The sequence below is a fragment of the Gracilinanus agilis genome, chromosome 1, assembly GCF_016433145.1.
Source record: "Gracilinanus agilis isolate LMUSP501 chromosome 1, AgileGrace, whole genome shotgun sequence".
In the NCBI taxonomy this organism is placed as follows: domain Eukaryota; kingdom Metazoa; phylum Chordata; class Mammalia; order Didelphimorphia; family Didelphidae; genus Gracilinanus; species Gracilinanus agilis.
Genome location: NC_058130.1, coordinates 543434151 through 543453730, shown reverse-complemented (window position 1 = coordinate 543453730; position 19580 = coordinate 543434151). Strand labels below are relative to the sequence as shown.

The following is a 19580-nucleotide window of genomic DNA, read 5'->3' as shown; positions in this document are numbered from 1 at the left end:
CCTAACTTACCCACGTGACTCTGGCTCAACGTAATGAAGAACTGAAATCTTGTCCACTCTGAGAAGTGGGGATTCTAGTTGAGTAGCCCACTAGTTCTCTGCAAAGCCTCATCATTTATCCATGTCCATTTGCATGTTTGAGTAACTACATATATGGCATTAGCAAATCCAGAATTTATAGATGATATTGGACAAATTCCAAGTCCACCTTTTGTAATAAGGAAAATGAGCATCTTTCATTCTGCTGGGGAGGCTGAATATGAGGCTAATTCAAACACTGGTTTGACGCAATGGAAATAGATTTCTGTCCCTTTCCAAGGTGAAGGCACACATCTTTCAACTCTGACAAAAAATAAATCTTTCAGGATGTTTCTGCTAAGAAGTAATTTCACCTGGGGTAAGACAATGACTGGTAGCTTATGATTTTGTTTTTTTTTTTTTCTGAGTCTTAGCCATTTGTCATTTCTGGCCATGGCCTTTGTCTGACTGGAATTAGCCACCCCACAGGAGCTATAGATCTGCCCGGATCTTGTCTTTGGTGGACCTTTTGGTCCTTCCTCACCCACATAAAGACAGACAAGAGACTACCCCTTACACTATAAGCATCTGCCCTCTTACTCACCAGAGGTATGGTTTGGAGAAATTTCTGAGACAGGGGGCAGCAGCTAGGTGACTTGGGAGAGAGACAGGCCTAGAGCTCAAAATCTGGCCTCAGCCACCTCTTAGCTGGGTGACTCTGGGCAAGTTACTTAAACCTTTACCACTCTTTTGCCTTGGAACCTATAATTAGTAGCAATTTTAAGACAGAAGGTAGAGTTTTTGGGGTTTTTTTTTAAGGCAATTGAGATACATTTTAGGTGGAGGGACAATTGAGCAAGGGAAAGGCATCAAGAAAAAAAGCTTAGCATGGTGATGGGAGATGGGTGAGTGGATTCCAGGTTGGTCCATGTTTGAAGGGGAGAAAAAGCAAGCTGGCAGGGCCACCAAGTAAGTATAAAGATGTGAGCTATGGGTTACTTCATATTGCAGGCCCTGAACTTTAACAAAATGGTGAAAAAGACTTTTGAGTCCCCAAATGTTCATGGAGCTAAACTCAATCCACTCAATTCAAAACAAGTAAAACATATACACATCATGCTGACACCGGTATCATTTAGAAAAAAAACTATCAAGTTATTTATTCTTTTATTCTACATTATATACAGATCAAGAAAGGCCACAGCAGTTTTTCAACATATAAACCCTTTAAAAGTGGAGGGCATTATACAAGACAAGTATAAAAGTGAAGTCCAGTAATAAAGGCATATATCCAGTGCAGTGTTTCTGAGGGAAAATAAAGCAGATAGCAAGGGCATTCTTATTAAGCTTCGACCTCATTGGTAAGTCATAAAAATCCTTTTTGGGAATTTGGAAAACTCTACATAAATTGGGCTATTGTCTTCTTGAAGGATACATAGTTGGGCATTTCCATGACAACTGGGAGCAAGATGTGCAGTTGTGTGTGCTCCTATAGTTTATTCCCACCATGAAATTCTAAGAAACTTTCCTATGGGAAAGGTCCATCCCTCTTTGGACTACCCTCATACTTCATTCTTGCCTATCAAGAAAACAGTGGTAGTAGAGGGGGGGGGGAAACCCTAGCATCTCACATCATTCCTATTTCCTCAATGCATGTGCAAATGAGGCCAAGTTGTAATTGCATACAAACATCAGGGAGTTTTTCACTTGGCCACCATTTTCTAAAAAACATAGTGTTGTCCCTCCTTTAATAATATCCCCAGAAGCACTAAAGTTCCATTAAAATACAATCTTTAGACTCTTCTGCTTAAAAAGCAAAATTAGTTTCAGCAGTTCAGTATAAAAAAAGATACAGTACCAAGCAGCACTGATATATTACCGTATTAGGAACTTCAACATATACTCATCACTGAGACCATAGTCCTTGCATTAGTTTACAGTCCACTATGAACAATTATCTGCTGCATGTAAACATGACTAAATAACTCTAGATAAAATACAATCATAAACTTCTGTAAAAGATAACAAAATATTTTCTTTTAAAAAAAACAAAAAAATTAAGCTATTACTGCATTGTTTCCAATTTTATTAAAATGGAACAACCTTTTTGGTTGTTGCCAGTCCTGAGTTCACTGTAAGAAAAATGGCCCTAGTTCCTGGTTAAAGTCAGCAACCAATCCATGATATCCAGCAGATGTAGTCAGAACAACATAGGCAAGATTCCATTAAGAATTATTATTTTGTCCATTAATAAAATTATATACCAGAAACTGGCCAGTGCCACAGTACTGGGTTGCAAAGAGTTTCCCATCAGGCGTAGGATCTGAAAAAGCAATTTCTTCTTTGCTCAAATATGAGCCATATATAAAGTTGCTCCTAGTTGAACAAAAGAAAAAGAAAGGTATTAGTAAACACGGGATGGCAGAAAAAGGAAAAGTTCTGTTACAAATCTAAACTCATCATAAAATCGCAGCAACAAATCAAGTGGGAGACTCCCAGGGTAACAGAACACAATTCCAAAGTAACTGCTCTCAATGCTTGTCACACTTACTTTCCAATTAGCAACAATTTCCCATTGTGTGCCCAATCCCATATAATGTTAAATGAGCGTGGGTAAATGGAGCCACTAGCCGATAAACAGAAACGAGAGGAATGAGAAATTGGCTGAGAAAAGTGACCATGAGAAGAGGGAAAAGGGAAAGAAGCTTGTGAGCACAGAATAGTTTTGAGCTCTCCTGGCTACACCTGTGTACTATCCAATTTTAATAATATGCAGCATCTTCATTACTACCAGGCCTGAATTCAGTAGTATGAAGGGCAGGGTTACTTAACTCCCTCAGACCTGACATTGTGCCATGCAAATCCCTAGTTACGGGATAGTAAAGAACTAGAAGGGACCTGGGTCTTGATGAACTAGAACGAATATTAATAGGACAAATGGTACCAGACATCATGAACATCTGGGATGGCATAAATGAAATCCATACTAATTCTTGAGAAAGAGTAATGGAATGAGAGGAACTAGGTTCAAATCTCTTACAAATTCTCTCTCCAGGGTAATTACTTTGGACAAGTCACTTTCCCTCCCTAGGCCTATTGTCTCATCTGTAAAATGAGGTAGTTAGGCCAAGCTTTCAGGTCTCTTCCAACTCTAATTTAAGTCTATGATCATTTTAGTTAACAATTTCATTATGAGTTCTCTCTCCTCTATCACTGCCGCTCTCAGAAAGAGATTTTAATGGATAAAGCTCCAAAGTATGGAGAGGAAAGCGTAGCCAAAATAAATCACAAAAAGAGCTGATCTGTATAACTTAAGAGCAAATCTGCATTCATTGGTTGGATTTAAGTACATGCGAATGGACAGTAAGGCACAGGAAAAAGAATTGGTAACCAAGGGATCAGGCTTCTACTAGATGATATAAACAGTTTCATGTTTCCAATATGAACACTAAAAGGAACATCATTGAGCTTCCCACACACACACACATACTTCAGTAGTACTAGTTTAATGTCTATATAATCTAGATAAGTTTTAAAATGTTACCATATTACAGGTGTTGTAAGAACCCAATTACTAATTTTGGAACATAAATTGCTATATTGTAAATGGCATGTGTCAGAGCAATGATGTACTAGAACTTTCCCACAATAATATCATCTAGCATTTATATCATACTTTAAAGTTTGCAAAGTACTTTACAAACATTACTGATGGTGCTATTATTACTCCCGTGCAAAGTACTATTATTATCCCTGCTTTACATACTCTTTATCCACTACTGCTATTTAGCTACCTGGGATTATAAGTATAACTGATAAAACTAGCTTATACAACTTTTTATTCAAGTCTAGATGTTCCTATTACTTTCTAAGCTGACCAAAGTTTAGATTACATTAGCTTAGCTTGCTTCCCTTGATTCCAAAGACTAACAAATATGACCTCTTGAATAACTTTCAAATGCTGTTTTGTTTTTGTATAATCTGAAGATGAACTACTCTGAAAGGTTTAGTATTTCAAAATATTAAAATTAAGAGGCAAATTTACCAAAACAAGGTAAACAGTTTTTGGAATGAGAGAACTGGGGGTTTATGATTATACCATTTTAAGTTCACAAGATATTTTGTAGAATTTCTGAAAATACTTTTAAAAAATCTTTGTAAACAAGAATAGCTTTTAAATGAGACTACTAGATCATTCAATATTTTGAGGAGAGCCTGGTAGGAATAGTCTAAAGCTGGCCTCATTCTGGACAACCAATATGTTACAATTGTCTCAGTGCTGAAACCTTTTCAAAAAATACTTTTTTTTGGTTTGGGTGGTCGGAGTTGCTTCACTTTGCAAGACAGAACTGTACCCTAACTTTGAAACAAAGCAAAGAAAGTCAGTTATTCTTAGAAGGTAAGTCAGAAATTTCCTGAGAGAAAAGTCTTGAGTTTCTGAACATGTGAATGGGCACTTCCTTTTAGACTCTACTTAAGAGGAATGCTGTTTGGGTTCTTGTACTTTGTGTTTGTGTCCTCAATGCTTTGATTCATAGCAACTACTTTCATGTTATGAAACAGATTTGCATTAAAAAGAAACAATAGATAAAAAGAAATAAACCAGAAAGAATATTCTTCAGATTCATAGTTCAAAATCATTTACCTTAAACATTCAATCATTCGAGAAGCTATTTTTCTTCGTCGCATCATGCTGAATACCCAAATACGACTAATTCCACAGACAGCAGGTTCAGGAGATGTTGAGCAGCACCAGGCTTTTTGCCGTTCAAATATGACTTTATCATTTTCTGAATTAACATCTGGGACTTTATCTTCTATTACTCGATAGCCCTAAAATTAAATGTAAAACATTACAACAAAGTGTTTTAGTTGATCTTGCCAAATTCCACTAAGTAATCTTCAGTTTTCTGGCATACTTGGAGCCAGTGGATACAAGCAGTGCAAATAATTACTATACTATCTTCCCTGTTCCAGAGCTCAACAGAACATTGCCCATCCAATTTTCCAAAACTACAGAATTGATTAATTTAGAATAATGGTAAGTTCCTAAGAATCTAGAAGTTGTTCCTTTAGAAAAAAAATCCTCCTTCACAATCTTGTGAAATCGTGCCAGTCCAGTTCAGGACGTGAAAACTGTAATGATGAAATGAGACAGAGTTCATAAAAAAAGTAATTGAAGTCAAGCATAGAAGAATTTGTTTTTCTCATTAAACTTTTTCAAAGTATTATGTAAACACACACACACACATACCATTTCATATTACTGAAGTGCTGAAAGGAAGAAAAAATAAGGACTGATCAATGAAATTAACAAAATAGCTTTTTTTAATTAACTTTTTTTTAAAAGTTTCCAACATTTTCCAAAAAATATTGAATCTTGAATTCTCTCCTTCCACATTGAGATGGTAATAAATTTCATATAGATTTTACATGTGCAATCATGTAAAACATTTTCCCATATTAATCCTTTTGTGAAAGAAAAACAAAAAAACTTTAAAGAAAGTGAAAAATGTTTGCTTTGACCTGGATTCAGACTCTTATCAGTTCTTTCTCTAGAAGCAAATAGCATTTTTTAAATCATGGGTCCTTACGATTGTTTTGGACCATTGTATTATTAATAACAGCTAAGTTATTCACAGTTGTTCACTGTACAGTATTCCTGTCACTGTGTAGAATGTTCTTCTAGTTATGCTTACTTTACTCTGCTTCAGTGCTTAAGTCTTTTAGGGTTTTTCTGAGCTCCTCCTGCTCATCATTTCTTAAAGCAAAATGGTATTCTATTACAATTATATTTAGAATATTTTTCCACGGTTATGATTCATGATTTTTCCCATCCCTATTCCCTCCCTCCTCCCGGAGCTGACAAACTATTCCACTGGGTTATACGTGTATCATACAATTATATATTAATGACTTAATTCAGCCATTCTTTAATTGCTTGCCAATTCTTTGCCCCCTAAAAAGACCTGCTTTAAATGTTTTTATATATATAGGTCTTTCCTCTTGTTTCTTATCTCTTTGAGATAAAAACCTAGTAATGGTATTGCTGGGTCAAAGGATATATACTGTTTTATAACCCTTTAGGCACAAGTCCAAATTGTTGTCCAGAGTGACAATCAGTTCACAATTCTCCCAACAGTTCATTAGTGTCTCAATTTTCCCAAATCCCCAAGTCATTTTCCTTTTCTCTCATAACTGCCAATTTGATAGGTGTAGAGTGGTACCTCAGAGTTATTTTAATTTATATTTCTCTAATTAACAGTGATTTAGAGCATTTTTGCATGACTATAAAGTTTTAATTACTTTGAGAACTGCCTGTTCATATCCGTTGACCATTTATCAACTGGGAAATTATTTGTATTCTTACAAATATATACACACACATATACTCAACTCATTTCTCTTCGTAGATGAGAAATGAGGCCTTTATAAGAGATTTATAAAAAATTTTCGTGCCATTTTGATTACTGTGTATTACTCTCTATTCCTATTTTCTCCTGTTGGGTTTCTGACCACTGTCTCCCCCAATTTGCCCTCTTTTCTATCACCCCCACCCTCCTATTTTCCTGTAGAGTAATGTAGCTTTCTATACCCAACTGACTGTATATGTTCTGTTTTCATTGAGTGAATTCCAATGAGAGTAAGGTTCACATGCTCTAATCCCCAACTCTTCCATTTCCCCTCTTACTGTAAAAGCTCTATTGTGTAAAATTTACTTTCATTCCATTTTTTCCTTTTCCCTCCTCCCAATTCATCTCTTTCTCATGCCTTAATTTAATTTAATTTTATATCATCCCATCATATTCAACAGCCTATCCCTCTGTCTATAAATACTCTTTCTAACTGATAATAACAACAAAGCTCTTTGGAATTACAAAAATAGTCTCCTTGAATGTCTTAATTTCTCTTTCCTGTTTACCTCTATAATAATGAAAGTAAAATTATTAAATGTAATAGTAATAAAAATATTGTGGTCACCATTATAAAATTAACTCTCAAGCCAAGAGTCTGTTAGTAACTCTTAACAATGTAATTTTAATTAAAATGGAGATATAGGGGAAAATGGAAATGTAGGAAGGGGACAGAAAATAATGCCCATCTAACAAATACCCTTAGCTAAATCAGGAAGTTGAAATCTGAATCCCCCAAACTACCTAAGCCCTCAAAAAATCCTCAAGCGCATAGCAGGCACCAGAACTCCTGCTCAAGACCGTCTTCCCACCCCTCACACACTTTTTACTCCTGTCCCTCTCTGTCACATAAAGTACACCCGTAAAATGGGATGCGGGGTAGGACAAACTTAGGGAGTGGTTTTCTATCTACACACCTCTTCATACTTCTCTTGTAGCTTATATTTGAGTCAGATTTTCTAATCAACTCTGGTCCTTTCATAAGTTAAGTTTAAAATTCTTTTATTTCACTGAATATCAATTCCCCCCCTGCAGGATTATGTTTGGTTTTATCATATTCCAGGCCCACCAACCCATTAAAGAAGGTGCGGCTAAAACTTGTGTTATCCTGACTGTGGCTCCACAATATCTGAATTGTTTCTTTTGGCTGCTTACAGTATTTTCTCTTTGACCTGGGAGTTTTGGAGTTTGGCTATATTATTCCTGGGAGTTATCCTTTGGAGATCTCTTTCAGGAAGTGATTGATGGATTCTTCCAATTTTTATTTTGCTCTCTGGTTCTAATATCAGGGCAGTTTTTCTTGATAATTTCTTGAAAGATGATATATAAAATCTCTATTTTGGATTATGGCTTTCATGTAGTCCAATAATTCTTAAATTATCTCTCCTGGATTTATTTTCTAGGTTAGTTTTTCCCCATGAGGCATTTCACATTTTCTTATATTTTTTCATTCTTTTGATTTTGATTGTTTTCTTGTTCATGGAGTCATTAGCTTCCATTTGTCCAATTCTAATTATTAAAGTATGATTTTCTTGAGTGAATTTTTCTACCTCCTTTTCCATTTGTCCAATTCTACTTTGTAAAGAGTTCTTTTCCTCTGTGAATTTTTATTCTTCCTTTTCCAAAGGGCTGATTTTTCCTTTTAAGAAGTTTTTCTGTTCAGTGCATGTTTGTATGTTTTTTTTTCCAATTGGAATTTTGTCTCTCTTTTATCAATTGACCTATTGTGGTTTTTAAGATACCAATTTCTTCAATATTTCTTTGTGCCTCCTTTACCACGCTGTTGACTTTTTTTTCCTTGTTATCACTCTCATTTCTTTTCTTCTACCTCTCTTATTTGAGTTTTAAAATCTTTTTTTTTTTAACTCCTCTATTAATTCTTTTTGGGCTTGAGAACAATTCATATTTTTCTGTGGAGGCTTTGGATACAGCAGTTTGGGCTTTGTTGTCATCTTCTTCTGAGTTTGTGTTTTGGTCTTCCCTATTACCAAAATAACTTACTATATTGAGTTTCTCTTTCTGGTGTCTGTTCATTCTCCTACCTTTTCCTTTTAATTAAAAAAATTGCTAAGTTGGGCTCTGTAAATGGTGAAGGAAGAACTGTTCAAAGCTTCAGGTACTTTTATGCAGCTGCCGCCAGAGAGCTGGCTCTGGGGAATCTAACTGCTTTTGGTTCTTCCAAGGTGGTATGATATAAGGAGAGGTATGTTTAATAGACTCCCAGTTTGTGCACTTGTCTTTTGAGTAACCCCAAGCACTATTTTCCTCTCTTGGAATAGCCATGTGGCTGCAAGTGCTGATGTCTACTAGCATTCTTCCTCACCCTGAGATCCTGTCCCCAGACTTGTGACTTAGTTGTACATATAGGCAAAAGTCTTGTACCCAGAGCCAGCAAAGAGACCCCTGTAATCTCTTTCACAACAGCTGTCCAACTCCACCACCACCCCAAAATCATCTGTGGCTAAGGGCTCTGGACACCTTTGCTGCTGATTCAGCTGTGTCCGAGGCCTGTTACCATGGTGGGGTCTGCTTTGGTGTGCTGCTTGGCACTCCTCTTCCACCCAGGTGGAATAGATCTTTTCTGCTGACCTTCTAAGTTATTTTGGGCTAAAAAATTATTTCGTCCCTTCTTTTATAGGTTATGTTGCTCCAAAATTTGTTTGGAGGCATTACATCATGGGTTTTTTTTGTTTTTTTGTTTTTTTACTTTTTTTTTTTTTAAACCCTTGTACTTCGGTGTGTTGTCTCATAGGTAGAAGATTGGTAAGGGTGGGCAATGGGGGTCAAGTGACTTGCCCAGGGTCACACAACTGGGAAGTGGCTGAGGCCGGGTTTGAACCTAGGACCTCCTGTCTCTAGGCCTGACTCTCACTCCACTGAGCTATTCAGCTGCCCCCTACATCATGGTTTTTTAAAAGCAAAAGAATAGAGATAAGGTAGGTCTGTGTATTTATCTTCTCATCACCTTGGCTCTACCCCATCACTACTTTTCAAAAAGAAGCAATCCTCAGAATATTTACACAATTCATGATGTTATAACTCTCTGCCCTAAGACTATAGTAGGACCTCATTTTACATGACCAATATATTCCAAGACTCTTTAAAAGTTGAAAATCACACATAATAGTAAACTCACTATTTAATAAGTATTCCTTACATGAACATACTTAATCATTTACAACTTTAATTAGGATTATCACAGGGACAAGTATCATTTCTTTTATACATCATTACTCTTAATATCTAAAGAGCCTTAATGAAACAAAGTGAAACATTGCTCTGACACGGATATGACTTGTTACAAGCAAAAACTCTGGACAAAGACAGATGTGGGAACTAATATTTGGCAAAAAAAAATGTAATGACTCACACTAACACAACTTAGTGTGAGAATAAGAAGCAAAGTGCTGCAAGACTTTACACCACTTAGGGAACTGGTAGAGATTTAGAGCATAATTTCAAATGTTTATTTTGTTCTCTTTACAAAGAATTCTCACGGTGGTGGAGGGGAGGTTTGGGGGGGAAGGGGATTATATGTGAAGTCAAAGCAAGGCTGTAGTCCTGGTTTTGCCATTTGAGAGCTAGATCACTTTGGAAAATCATTTACCTCAAGTCTCACCTATAAAATCTATATAATGTGTATATACCTAGTTATCTTACATATTATCTCTCCCACTGGAATAAAATCCCCTTAAGGACAAGAGCTGTTTTCAACTTTATTTGCATTCACAGTGACTGGAACAGAGTAAGGGATTAATCAATACCTTGTTGACTTGATTATTACTTCAATTACTTATCTCACACTATTGTTATGAGAATAAGATAATTTAACCACAAATTACTATACATTAATGTGAGCTACTTATTTTAGGTCAGCAAATTGATAGCTAGAAAAATGTCTAATTGGTTTGAACACTCAAAATGTATTAAATAATATTTTATATTCAAAGCATAGCAGAGAGAAAACTAGCCTGGAAACCAAGAAGTGAGTTCAAATCTTATGTCACATAACGACTGTGTGACTTTCTGGTGCCTTAGGCAATTCTCTAAGGCTTATAATGCAAGGTAGCTTGCTGCAATACAGGGGGAAGAGTGATGGATAGTACTAGGCCAGCCCAAGGGGTCCTTGGGCAGATGTAGAAGTTGGTATGTGTAACTGGGTCTTGCACCTAAGCTGAATGAGAGGCAAATGAAACTCTCTTTAAGTTCAGGATTCTTTGCCTCTGCCTCTGGGAGTTGGAAACAATTCTATTGGACAGTTGATGTAGTCTCCAGGAAGGAGGGAGGCACTTCCTGAAGCTAACTGTTTTATAAAGTTTACCAACTAGAGCTAATAGTCTGATCTGACTGCTGGTGTTACTTGGCCTTTATAATGTTAAGCTTGAAGTTATATGGGTTTATTGTTAACTAAATTGGATCAGGTAAAAGGGAGTTGTAAGATCTTGAATAAATAATTTCACTAAACTACTTTAGGAAATACAGAAAGGTCTTCTTAGGTGCAGCAGTATAAGAATGCCTTGAGGGCCATCTCAACTCTGATACTCTAGGTTGCAGGCCCAGGGCTGTCAAGCCCTGAGTCAGATGGTGATGTCTTGATTGTAGAATTTGTCTCTTGTTTATAAGAGTTGTTGGGTATGCCAGTGAGCTGTTGAATTTGGCTAGCAATGGTAGTTGCTCCTACCTATCTAAAGAATCTACCCAAAATCACCCTTGACCACCCAGGGGCCCACTTTTCCACCCTTTCCTCTCCAACCCTGGAGTTCAGAGCCAGAAGTGAAGTCAAGGGTCTGGGGACCCCCTTTTATACCCTCACTTCAACTGTCACCCTGGCACCCAGCCTGGGTCCTCTGCTAGGTTCTGTGTTCTATATAGGCAATTGCCAGCTTGCAACCCATGAAAACATGGTTGCAGGATTTTTTCCATAACAGGCTTTAAATTGCAGAGAAGGTATACTCAGAGGCTCCCAATACCAATGGAACCACAAGTCCAGTCCCTGTTCCTACTCCTATCCCTATCTTTAGGTTTAAGACCCTAAGCAAAATCCTACTACATCCTAGGTTTGCAAAGAAAAAAAAATAAAACATTGACTGCCTTCAAGAAGCTTACATACTACTGGGAGCACATCCCTAGATAGTCAAACACAAGGCAATCTGAGGAGTGAGTGTGCCTGGGGAAGATCAGGTAGGGCTTCACAAATGAGGTAGCACCTGAGGTGAGAATAGTGATAAATAGTTGAATGCTTAAAGGATGCTTTTTGACTTAAGATAAACATTCTATTAAAGATTTAATAAAGTTAATAGTTTAAACAAGTTTATTATTTAGTATCTAGAAAATCTTATAACTTTAAACTAAAGTACAAAATATTCTAACATTTTCATAAATCAAAAAAGATAATATTGTTTTCTCATATTGTAGTATCTTACCAAATATTTTCACCATTAAAAAAGCAATGACATATTGTGTAGGATATAACTGTTCTGGGAGTTAGGCAGCACAGTGGATCACACCAGGCCTCGAGTCAGGAGGACTTGGGTTCAAATGTGACCTCAAACACTTTCTAGCTTTGTAACCCTGCGCAAGTTACTTAATTCAGATTGTCTAGCTCTTGCCATAAAATTGATACTAAAAAAGAAGGAAAGGGTTAAAAAAAAAGGCAATAACTATTCAACCAAAATGTCTAAATAAACACTTTCTTGAAATATGGCAGATTAATCTAAACTACACTGTTTAAAACAATCTGTAAATCAGTTCATTACACTCTAAATTATACATGATCAGTTTTTAGCAAATTACTCACCCACTGGATATGTTCTGCAATTAAGCAGCCAACAACTTTTTTGTCATTAGAAATAAAGAGGAGAGTCTTAATTCTAGAAGAGCACATGAGTGGAGCTTGCTGGAACCCCAAGTCATTGTCTACCATCTCTCTAATTTCTTCAACCTGCCAAATAAAGAGAAAGAAATAGTTAAAAATATAAAAATCTCTTTTTTTATTTAAAAAATATATAAAAAGTCAAGTCAGAATGTGAAGAGTACTGGGTTTGGAGTTAAATGATCTGGGTTCAAATCTTGGCTCTACTTCTTGCCACTCTGTGACTTCAGTAAATCTCTTCCTTTTTTCCTAAATCCTTACCTTCTTTCTTAGAATAGATAACAATTATCATTTCCATGGCTGAGCCATCTAGCTGTCCCCATTGGTAAATCTCTTAAAGAAGCAGAATTAACCTTTGCTATATTCCTGCACCCTAAGGACCATGAGATTTTTTCCATCTTCTTAGTCCCATAGGTGTTATCTCTCCCATTAGAATGTGAGTTTCTTGAGAGCAGGGATTATATTTTCTATTTGTTTCCTCAGTATGTAGCATAGTTCATTGCACATATTAAGTGCTTAATAAGTGCTTTAGTCATTCAGCCAGTCAAAACACAACTTCTCTGAGGCTCAGTTTTCTCATTTATAAAATTAGATCAGAGGTATCGAACTCAAGACCTTTCCAGTAGGACCATAACCAGATTTAAAAAGTAACCAGGAAATATTTAACAAAATAAATAAAAACACAGTAGAGCAGAGATAATATTAATTTGTGATTTTCTAAGTCAATATGCACCTGCAGGAATTGGTTCTATTTGAGTCTAATATCAATGAATTAGATGACCTCTAAGATTCCTTCCAACTCTTTATAAACTTAGAAGATATCACATGTGTACAAAGAAATACTATATTGAATTCAGTAAGTTATGTAAAATTGGGATGACTGATTTCATTGGTATTGGGAAGTCCCTCTACCATTGTACCTAAGCAGATAAGTGCCATGGTGCATAAAGAAATGGAGTTACCAAGACCCGAGTTCAAATCCACCCTCAGACAGGTACCAGCTATGTGACCTTGAGCAAGTCACTTAATCTTTGTAACGGTACCAACAGGGTTGCTTTGAAGATCAAATGAGATATCTGTAAAGCACTTAACATAGTGCATGGCACAAAAGAGATGTTGTAGAAATGCTCTCATTATTATTAGCCAGCAACTTCTCTGCAACTTTTGGCCTTAGAATTGGAGTTCTTAACCTTTTCATGTCAAAGATAATTTTGGCAGTCTGATGAAATCTATAGACACGTTCTCAGAATAATATTCTAAAATGAACAAAATACAAAGGATTAAGAAGAAAACACTATATTTAAATAATTGTCAAAATATTTTAAAAGCAAGTTCAAAAACCTCTTGCCAAGGAGAAAGTAAAAACATGAATCATGTAACCATAGAAAATTTTTCTAAAAAATAAAATCCTAAAAAAAGCCTCTTGCCATAAGAGCTTCCTAGAGCACTGAACATTTAAATGGCATTATATCAAAGGTGGGACTGAACCCAGCTCTTCCTGGCTTGAAGACCAACTTTCTATCTTTTCTACCCACTGCCTATTGAATACAACACGTCAACTTCTAAAACTACTAGATGTAAAAATTTGGTCTGCTCTAGAAAATAATCTGCTAATTATGTTCTTAAGGAGAAGAAAATGGCAATGGAAGCACTCTACATCACCCAGAAGAAATTACAAATTTACTCAAGTGCAGGCCATCCATTGTAGATAAAGGAACGCTCAGTGTGCCAATCTAAGTCTTCTAAGATAGGCAGTTTGAAAAGAATGTTGGGGGTGGGGGCAGGAAAAGTCTGATTTTGAATACATCAAACATTTACTTTTTCTCAAAAGAACTTCAAACTACAAAGACAACTATATGAAACTATATGAAAGATTAGTCAAATCACTAATGATAAGAAAAATGCAAACTGACTAAGTGACAAACTGAATATGACAAAAAACAGGAAAATCACCAATACATAGGAGGAGCTATAGGAAGGGAGGCACCACAGGCACTGAGAAAAACATTTCATTAGGGTATGCACTTCACACCTCAGATGTGTTTGTTTGTTCTTACCCTTTCCTACCCTGCTCCCTAGTTATGAAAATGTGGCAATTAGAAAGAGGAAGCCTGATATAATGAAAAGTGTATTGGGTCTGGTGTCAAGATAAGCCAAGTTCACAGAAGAACACTGTACACAGTGAGAACAATAATTCTTGATGAATAACTGTAAATGACCTAGCTATTCTCAGCAAAGTGACAATCCAAGACAATTTCAGAAACTCATGATGAAAAATGCCATTTGCCCTCAAGACTCCAAACTGGGAACGGATCCCCCAAACTCCCACTTTGGCCTACAAAGAGACTCTACCTTGAACCAATTCAATATATTTATTACTAAGATATCAAGAGACTTATGGGGAAGGGAAAGAGTACCTGTAGAGAGAGCTAATCATCTGGCTCCCCACTGGGATGGACCTTGGGGACATTAGATCATAGTGGGTAGGGAAGGAGAACCTATGGGTTGATGCCAAATACCTTGCTCCCCCCCTATAGGGAAGGACCTTGTGGGTGTTAGACATTCAGGGATTCCTAAATCATCTTTCCAGTAATTTCCCCAGCCTCCCTGTTCAAACCAAATAAACTTTCAGCAGTCAGATCATTGGAGTTGAAGACAAGTTTCATCTTAAGGGCAAAGAGGGGGAAAGGGTCAATGAGTAGCTTCACAACTAGAACTAGTGACTTAGCCAGACCCACTGTGGTGCAAGCAACCTGACAGGGGGAGGCTTGTGATTGCTGGGATCCCATGCCACACTGACTGGGGCCCCCACTTACCTAACCCCTTAGGACTGTGTTCCCTCTGTCCCTGGAAGCTGGCTCTTGCCTCCAAACTACCACCGTTTTTTGGAGAAACCCCTTTGATTGCCACAGTAGTAGGGGGCCATTGAGAGGGAAGCTGAGAGACATTTATTCACTGGCCCATCTCTCTGTGTCATCTCTCCTCTCTCCTAAATACCACCTTTATTATTATAAAGAGTAAATCCTTTGGCATAGTAAGCCAAAAATCTCATATTAATAACAAAGTTAACAAACTTCCCAATTTTCTTATACTTACTTCCTTTCCACATATTCTACAATATAGCCCAAAATGCCCTACTTCCATCTCCCACCACTCCACCTATTCACAGGCTTTTGCCATGCTGAAGACACTCGTCCCTCTTCACCTTTTCCTGGCCCCCTTCATGATTTAGGCTTAAATCCCATCTTCTTCAGGAGGATTTTCCTGGTCCCACAGTTACTAGTGCCTTTCCTCTAAGATTAGCTTCTATCTATTCTATATGTGCAATTATTTACATGTGGTTTCCCGCTTTAGAATATGAGCTCCTTCAGGGAAGGAAAGTGGTTCTGCCTTTCTTTGTATCCTCAGGTCATAGTAAGCACTTTATAAATGCTTACTGACTATAGCTAATCCTTTTATCTGAATCTGTGAGATGTGACAGTAGAGTTATGATGTTCATGAAGCTGCAGAAAGATATGTAACCAGAAATAAGAAAGTAGTCAACATTCTCACTATTATTTGATATAGTTCTGAAAATGCTAGCAATAGACATAAGACAAGAAAAAGAAATTAAACGAAGACAGGCAAAGAGGAAATAAAACAGTGAGATAATTAACTTCAGCAAAGTTGCAGACTAAAAATGAATTATATTTGAGTATAATAAAAAAAATTCAATAAGGAATATTAATGGAAATCCTATTCTATATATAAAAGGCATAAAGTATCTTGGGATCAATCTATCAAAGCACACACAAAAAAAATCTGTTCATATTCAATTACAACGTGTTTCTTTCTGAAATAAAGAACAAACAGCTGGAAGAATATTCAATATATTCAATGCTCAAGGAAAGTGATAAATGTTGGAGGGTATGTGGAAAAATTGAGATACTAATACACTACTGGTAGAGTTGTGAATTGGTTCAACCTTTCTGGAGGGCAATTTGGAACTACGCACAAAGGGCTTTAAAAAACTGCCTGCCCTTTGATCCAGCCATACCACTGCTAGGTTTGTACCTCGAAAGAGATAATAAGGGAAAATATTGGTACAAAAAATATTTATAGTTGCTCTTTCTGTAGTGGCAAAAAAATTGAAAAATGAGAGGGTGTCCATCAATTGGGGAATGGCTGAACAAATTGTGGTATCTGATGGTCATGGAATATTATTGTTCTGAAAGGAATGATGAACTGGAGGAATTCCATGTGAACTAGAAAGACCTCCAGGAACTGATAAAGAGCGAAAGGAGCAGAACCAGGAGAACATTGTACACAGAGACTGATACACCGTGGCACAATCAAATGTAAAAGACTTTTCTACTAGCAGCAATGCAATAACCCAGGACAATCCAGAGGAACTTAAAGAAAGAACACTATTCACATCCAGAGAAAGAACTGTGGGAACAAAACATATGATCGATCACATAGTTCAATAGATTAGGGTTTTAATGTTAAAAGATCACTCTAATGCAAATATGATCAACATGGAAATAGGTTTTGAACAATGACACACGTATAACCCAGTGGAACTGCTTGTCAATTCTGGGAGGTGGGAGGGAAAAGGGATGGGAAAAATAACGAATCATGTAACCATGGAAAAATATTCTAAATAAATAAGAACCAAATAATATATATATATTCAATGCTCATGTCTGAGCAATACCAATATAATAAAAATAACAATACTATCAAAGGTAATTTACACTATTTTAATGCTATACCAAATTAAATTATCAAAAGGATGCTTTATGGAACTTGATAAAAATTCTTTTGAAAAGCAAAATTGGAGAATATCAAGTGAAATGATGATCAAGGGGAAAGAAATAACATTTCTAAATCTCAAACTATCTTATAAAACACAGTTAACAAAACCATCTTTGTTTTGGTTAAAAAATACGGGCAAATCAGTAAAACAGAATAAAAATGGGAGAACCAGAGAACAATGGAACTCAATGACCCAGGGTTTAGAAACCTAGAAAACAAACTACTTAGGAAAGAATTCCCTGTTTGATTAAAAAAAACTACTAAGAAAACTGAAAAGCAGTATGGCAGAAATTAGGCTCAGATTAATACCATACTACAGATTCCTTTAATATGTTCTAAATGGAGGTATGAATTTAATGTTAAAGATAATACTATTAATGCACCTAAGAAAAAAAGGGAAATGGTCAAATGAAAAAAGATGTCTCTGATTAGGGTTTGGAATTCAAAATATATAAAACAATTAACAGATACATATAAAAGACCAATAGTCATTTCCTAGTAGAAAAAAAATTCAAAGGTTATGAACAAATTGTTCTCAAAAGAAGCAATGCAAAGTACTCACAACTACATGAAAGAATGCTCTCACCAGTAATTAAGGAAATGCAAATCAAAAACAATGTTCACACTCTACAAGTTGGGGGAAAATGACCCCAAAAATGGCAATAATCAATGTTGGAGGAGCTATGCAAAAATAAGTTTTCACTGATACATTGTTGAGGGAGCTGTGAAATGGTACAACCATTTTGGGAAATAATTGGTAATTATATAAATAACTATAATGTCCATACCCTTTGAACCAGAGATTTCATTACTGAGCTTATTCACCAAGGAGGCCTTTGATAAGAAAGTCTGCACATATACCAAAATATTTATAGCAGCACTTTTTTTCTTTTTTCATTTTTTCCCTTCTTAAAAATTTGTTTATTTAATTAATTTAGAATATTTTCCCATAGTTACATGATTTGTATTCTTTCCCTCTCTCCAACCCACCTCCCATAGCCAACAAGCAATTTAACTGAGTTTTACATGTATCATTCAAGATTTATTTCCATATTATTAATATTTGCATTAGAGTGATCATTTAGAGTCCACATCCCCAATCATATCCCCATCAAACCATGTGATCAAGGAAATGTTTTTCTTTTGTGTTTCTACTCCCATAGTTCTTTCTCTGAATGTGGGTAGTGTTCTTTCTCATAAGTCCCTCAGAATTGTCCTACAGCAGCACTTTTTGCAAATGGAAACAAAGTGGATGTCCACTGATTAGAAAATAGCTTTAAAAAAATGCAAAGGAATATTACTGTGCTGTAAGAAATGATGAATGTGTTGAATACAGAAAATCATGAAAAGTTCTATGTGAACTGATACACAGTGAAGTAAGGAAAACCAAGAAAACAATATACACAATGATAACAATATACCTGGAAGTGTCACACACACAGACACACACAGAGCATTACAAAACTATAAATAATAAATGTGGCTCAAAAGAAATATGAGTGAATGCTCCTGACCCACCCCTTCACAGAAGAAAGGGGGTCCACAGGTAGTTCATACTGCAAGAGTTTTTGGACCTTTTCAAAGTATTAATTGATTGTGCTGATTTTTCTGCCTCTTTTGGTTTTTTTTTGTCTTTAATGACAAATATCACATTATATGGGAAGGCCCTCTAGAAGGGGAAGGGTAGAGACAGTAGGGCAAATACTATGATGATACAAAAACAAAGGACATCAATAAAAACTTCTTTTTAAAAAAAGTAGCCAACAGTGTCAAAAGATGAACAAGTCAAGGATAATAAGGTTTGAAAAAAAAATAGTCAATAGATTTGGCAACCAGAAGATACATTGGTAAAATCTGAGAGAACATTTTCAGTAGAATGTTAAGGGACAGAAGTCAAATTGAAGTGATAAGAGAAGAGAGAAAAAGCATTACTCAACATGAGTAGAAGAATCTGTAGCACTCAAGAAAGGAGATGACTGCTAGAACAAGGTCCTAGAAAAGACAGGAAGGAATGGGATCAAACGTGCAGATTAAGGTGATTGGCTTTGGAAAGGATACCAAGGATCCTTCTTGTCATCTATGACCAAAAAAGAAGAGAATATATATAATGATTTTGAGACATTCTGAAGACTAGAGGGAGGAACTGAGGAAGCTCAGGTCAGATAGTTTTTTATCTTCTGCATGAGAGAGTGGGGTGAGCATGTAGGTAGGACTCTAGAAGAAGAGTTGCTAGAGGAAATGAAATAAAAATTGATTGGGACAAAGTAACTTGAACATCAACAACTGGAAAACATAGTCAGTGATCCCATTTAAAGAGAGAGAGGCAGGAAGAGAGAACAGAGATAGAATTCACAAATCTCTTGCCTTTAATACATCATTTAGCTGCTTGAAAGACTGGACACCAAGAAGAAAAAAAGTAATATGTATACACGGCCAGTTATTATTATAAAACAACAAAGATGATATACTGTCTATTCAAC

General features: G+C 36.2%; 1 protein-coding gene across 1 annotated transcript in view; it reads right to left on the bottom strand.

Annotated features, from left to right (window-relative positions):
• Window positions 1-1149: 1149 nt before the first annotated feature.
• ESCO1 (establishment of sister chromatid cohesion N-acetyltransferase 1) overlaps window positions 1150-19580 on the bottom strand; it is a 44549-nt gene continuing 26118 nt past the window's right edge. The window contains exons 8-10 of the mRNA XM_044666637.1: window positions 12229-12372; window positions 4664-4851; window positions 1150-2394 (exon numbers count right to left, since the gene is read on the bottom strand). Of these exons, the coding sequence (XP_044522572.1) occupies window positions 2244-2394; window positions 4664-4851; window positions 12229-12372 (483 nt within the window). The 3' untranslated portion in view covers window positions 1150-2243. The remainder of the gene's footprint in view (window positions 2395-4663; window positions 4852-12228; window positions 12373-19580) is intronic.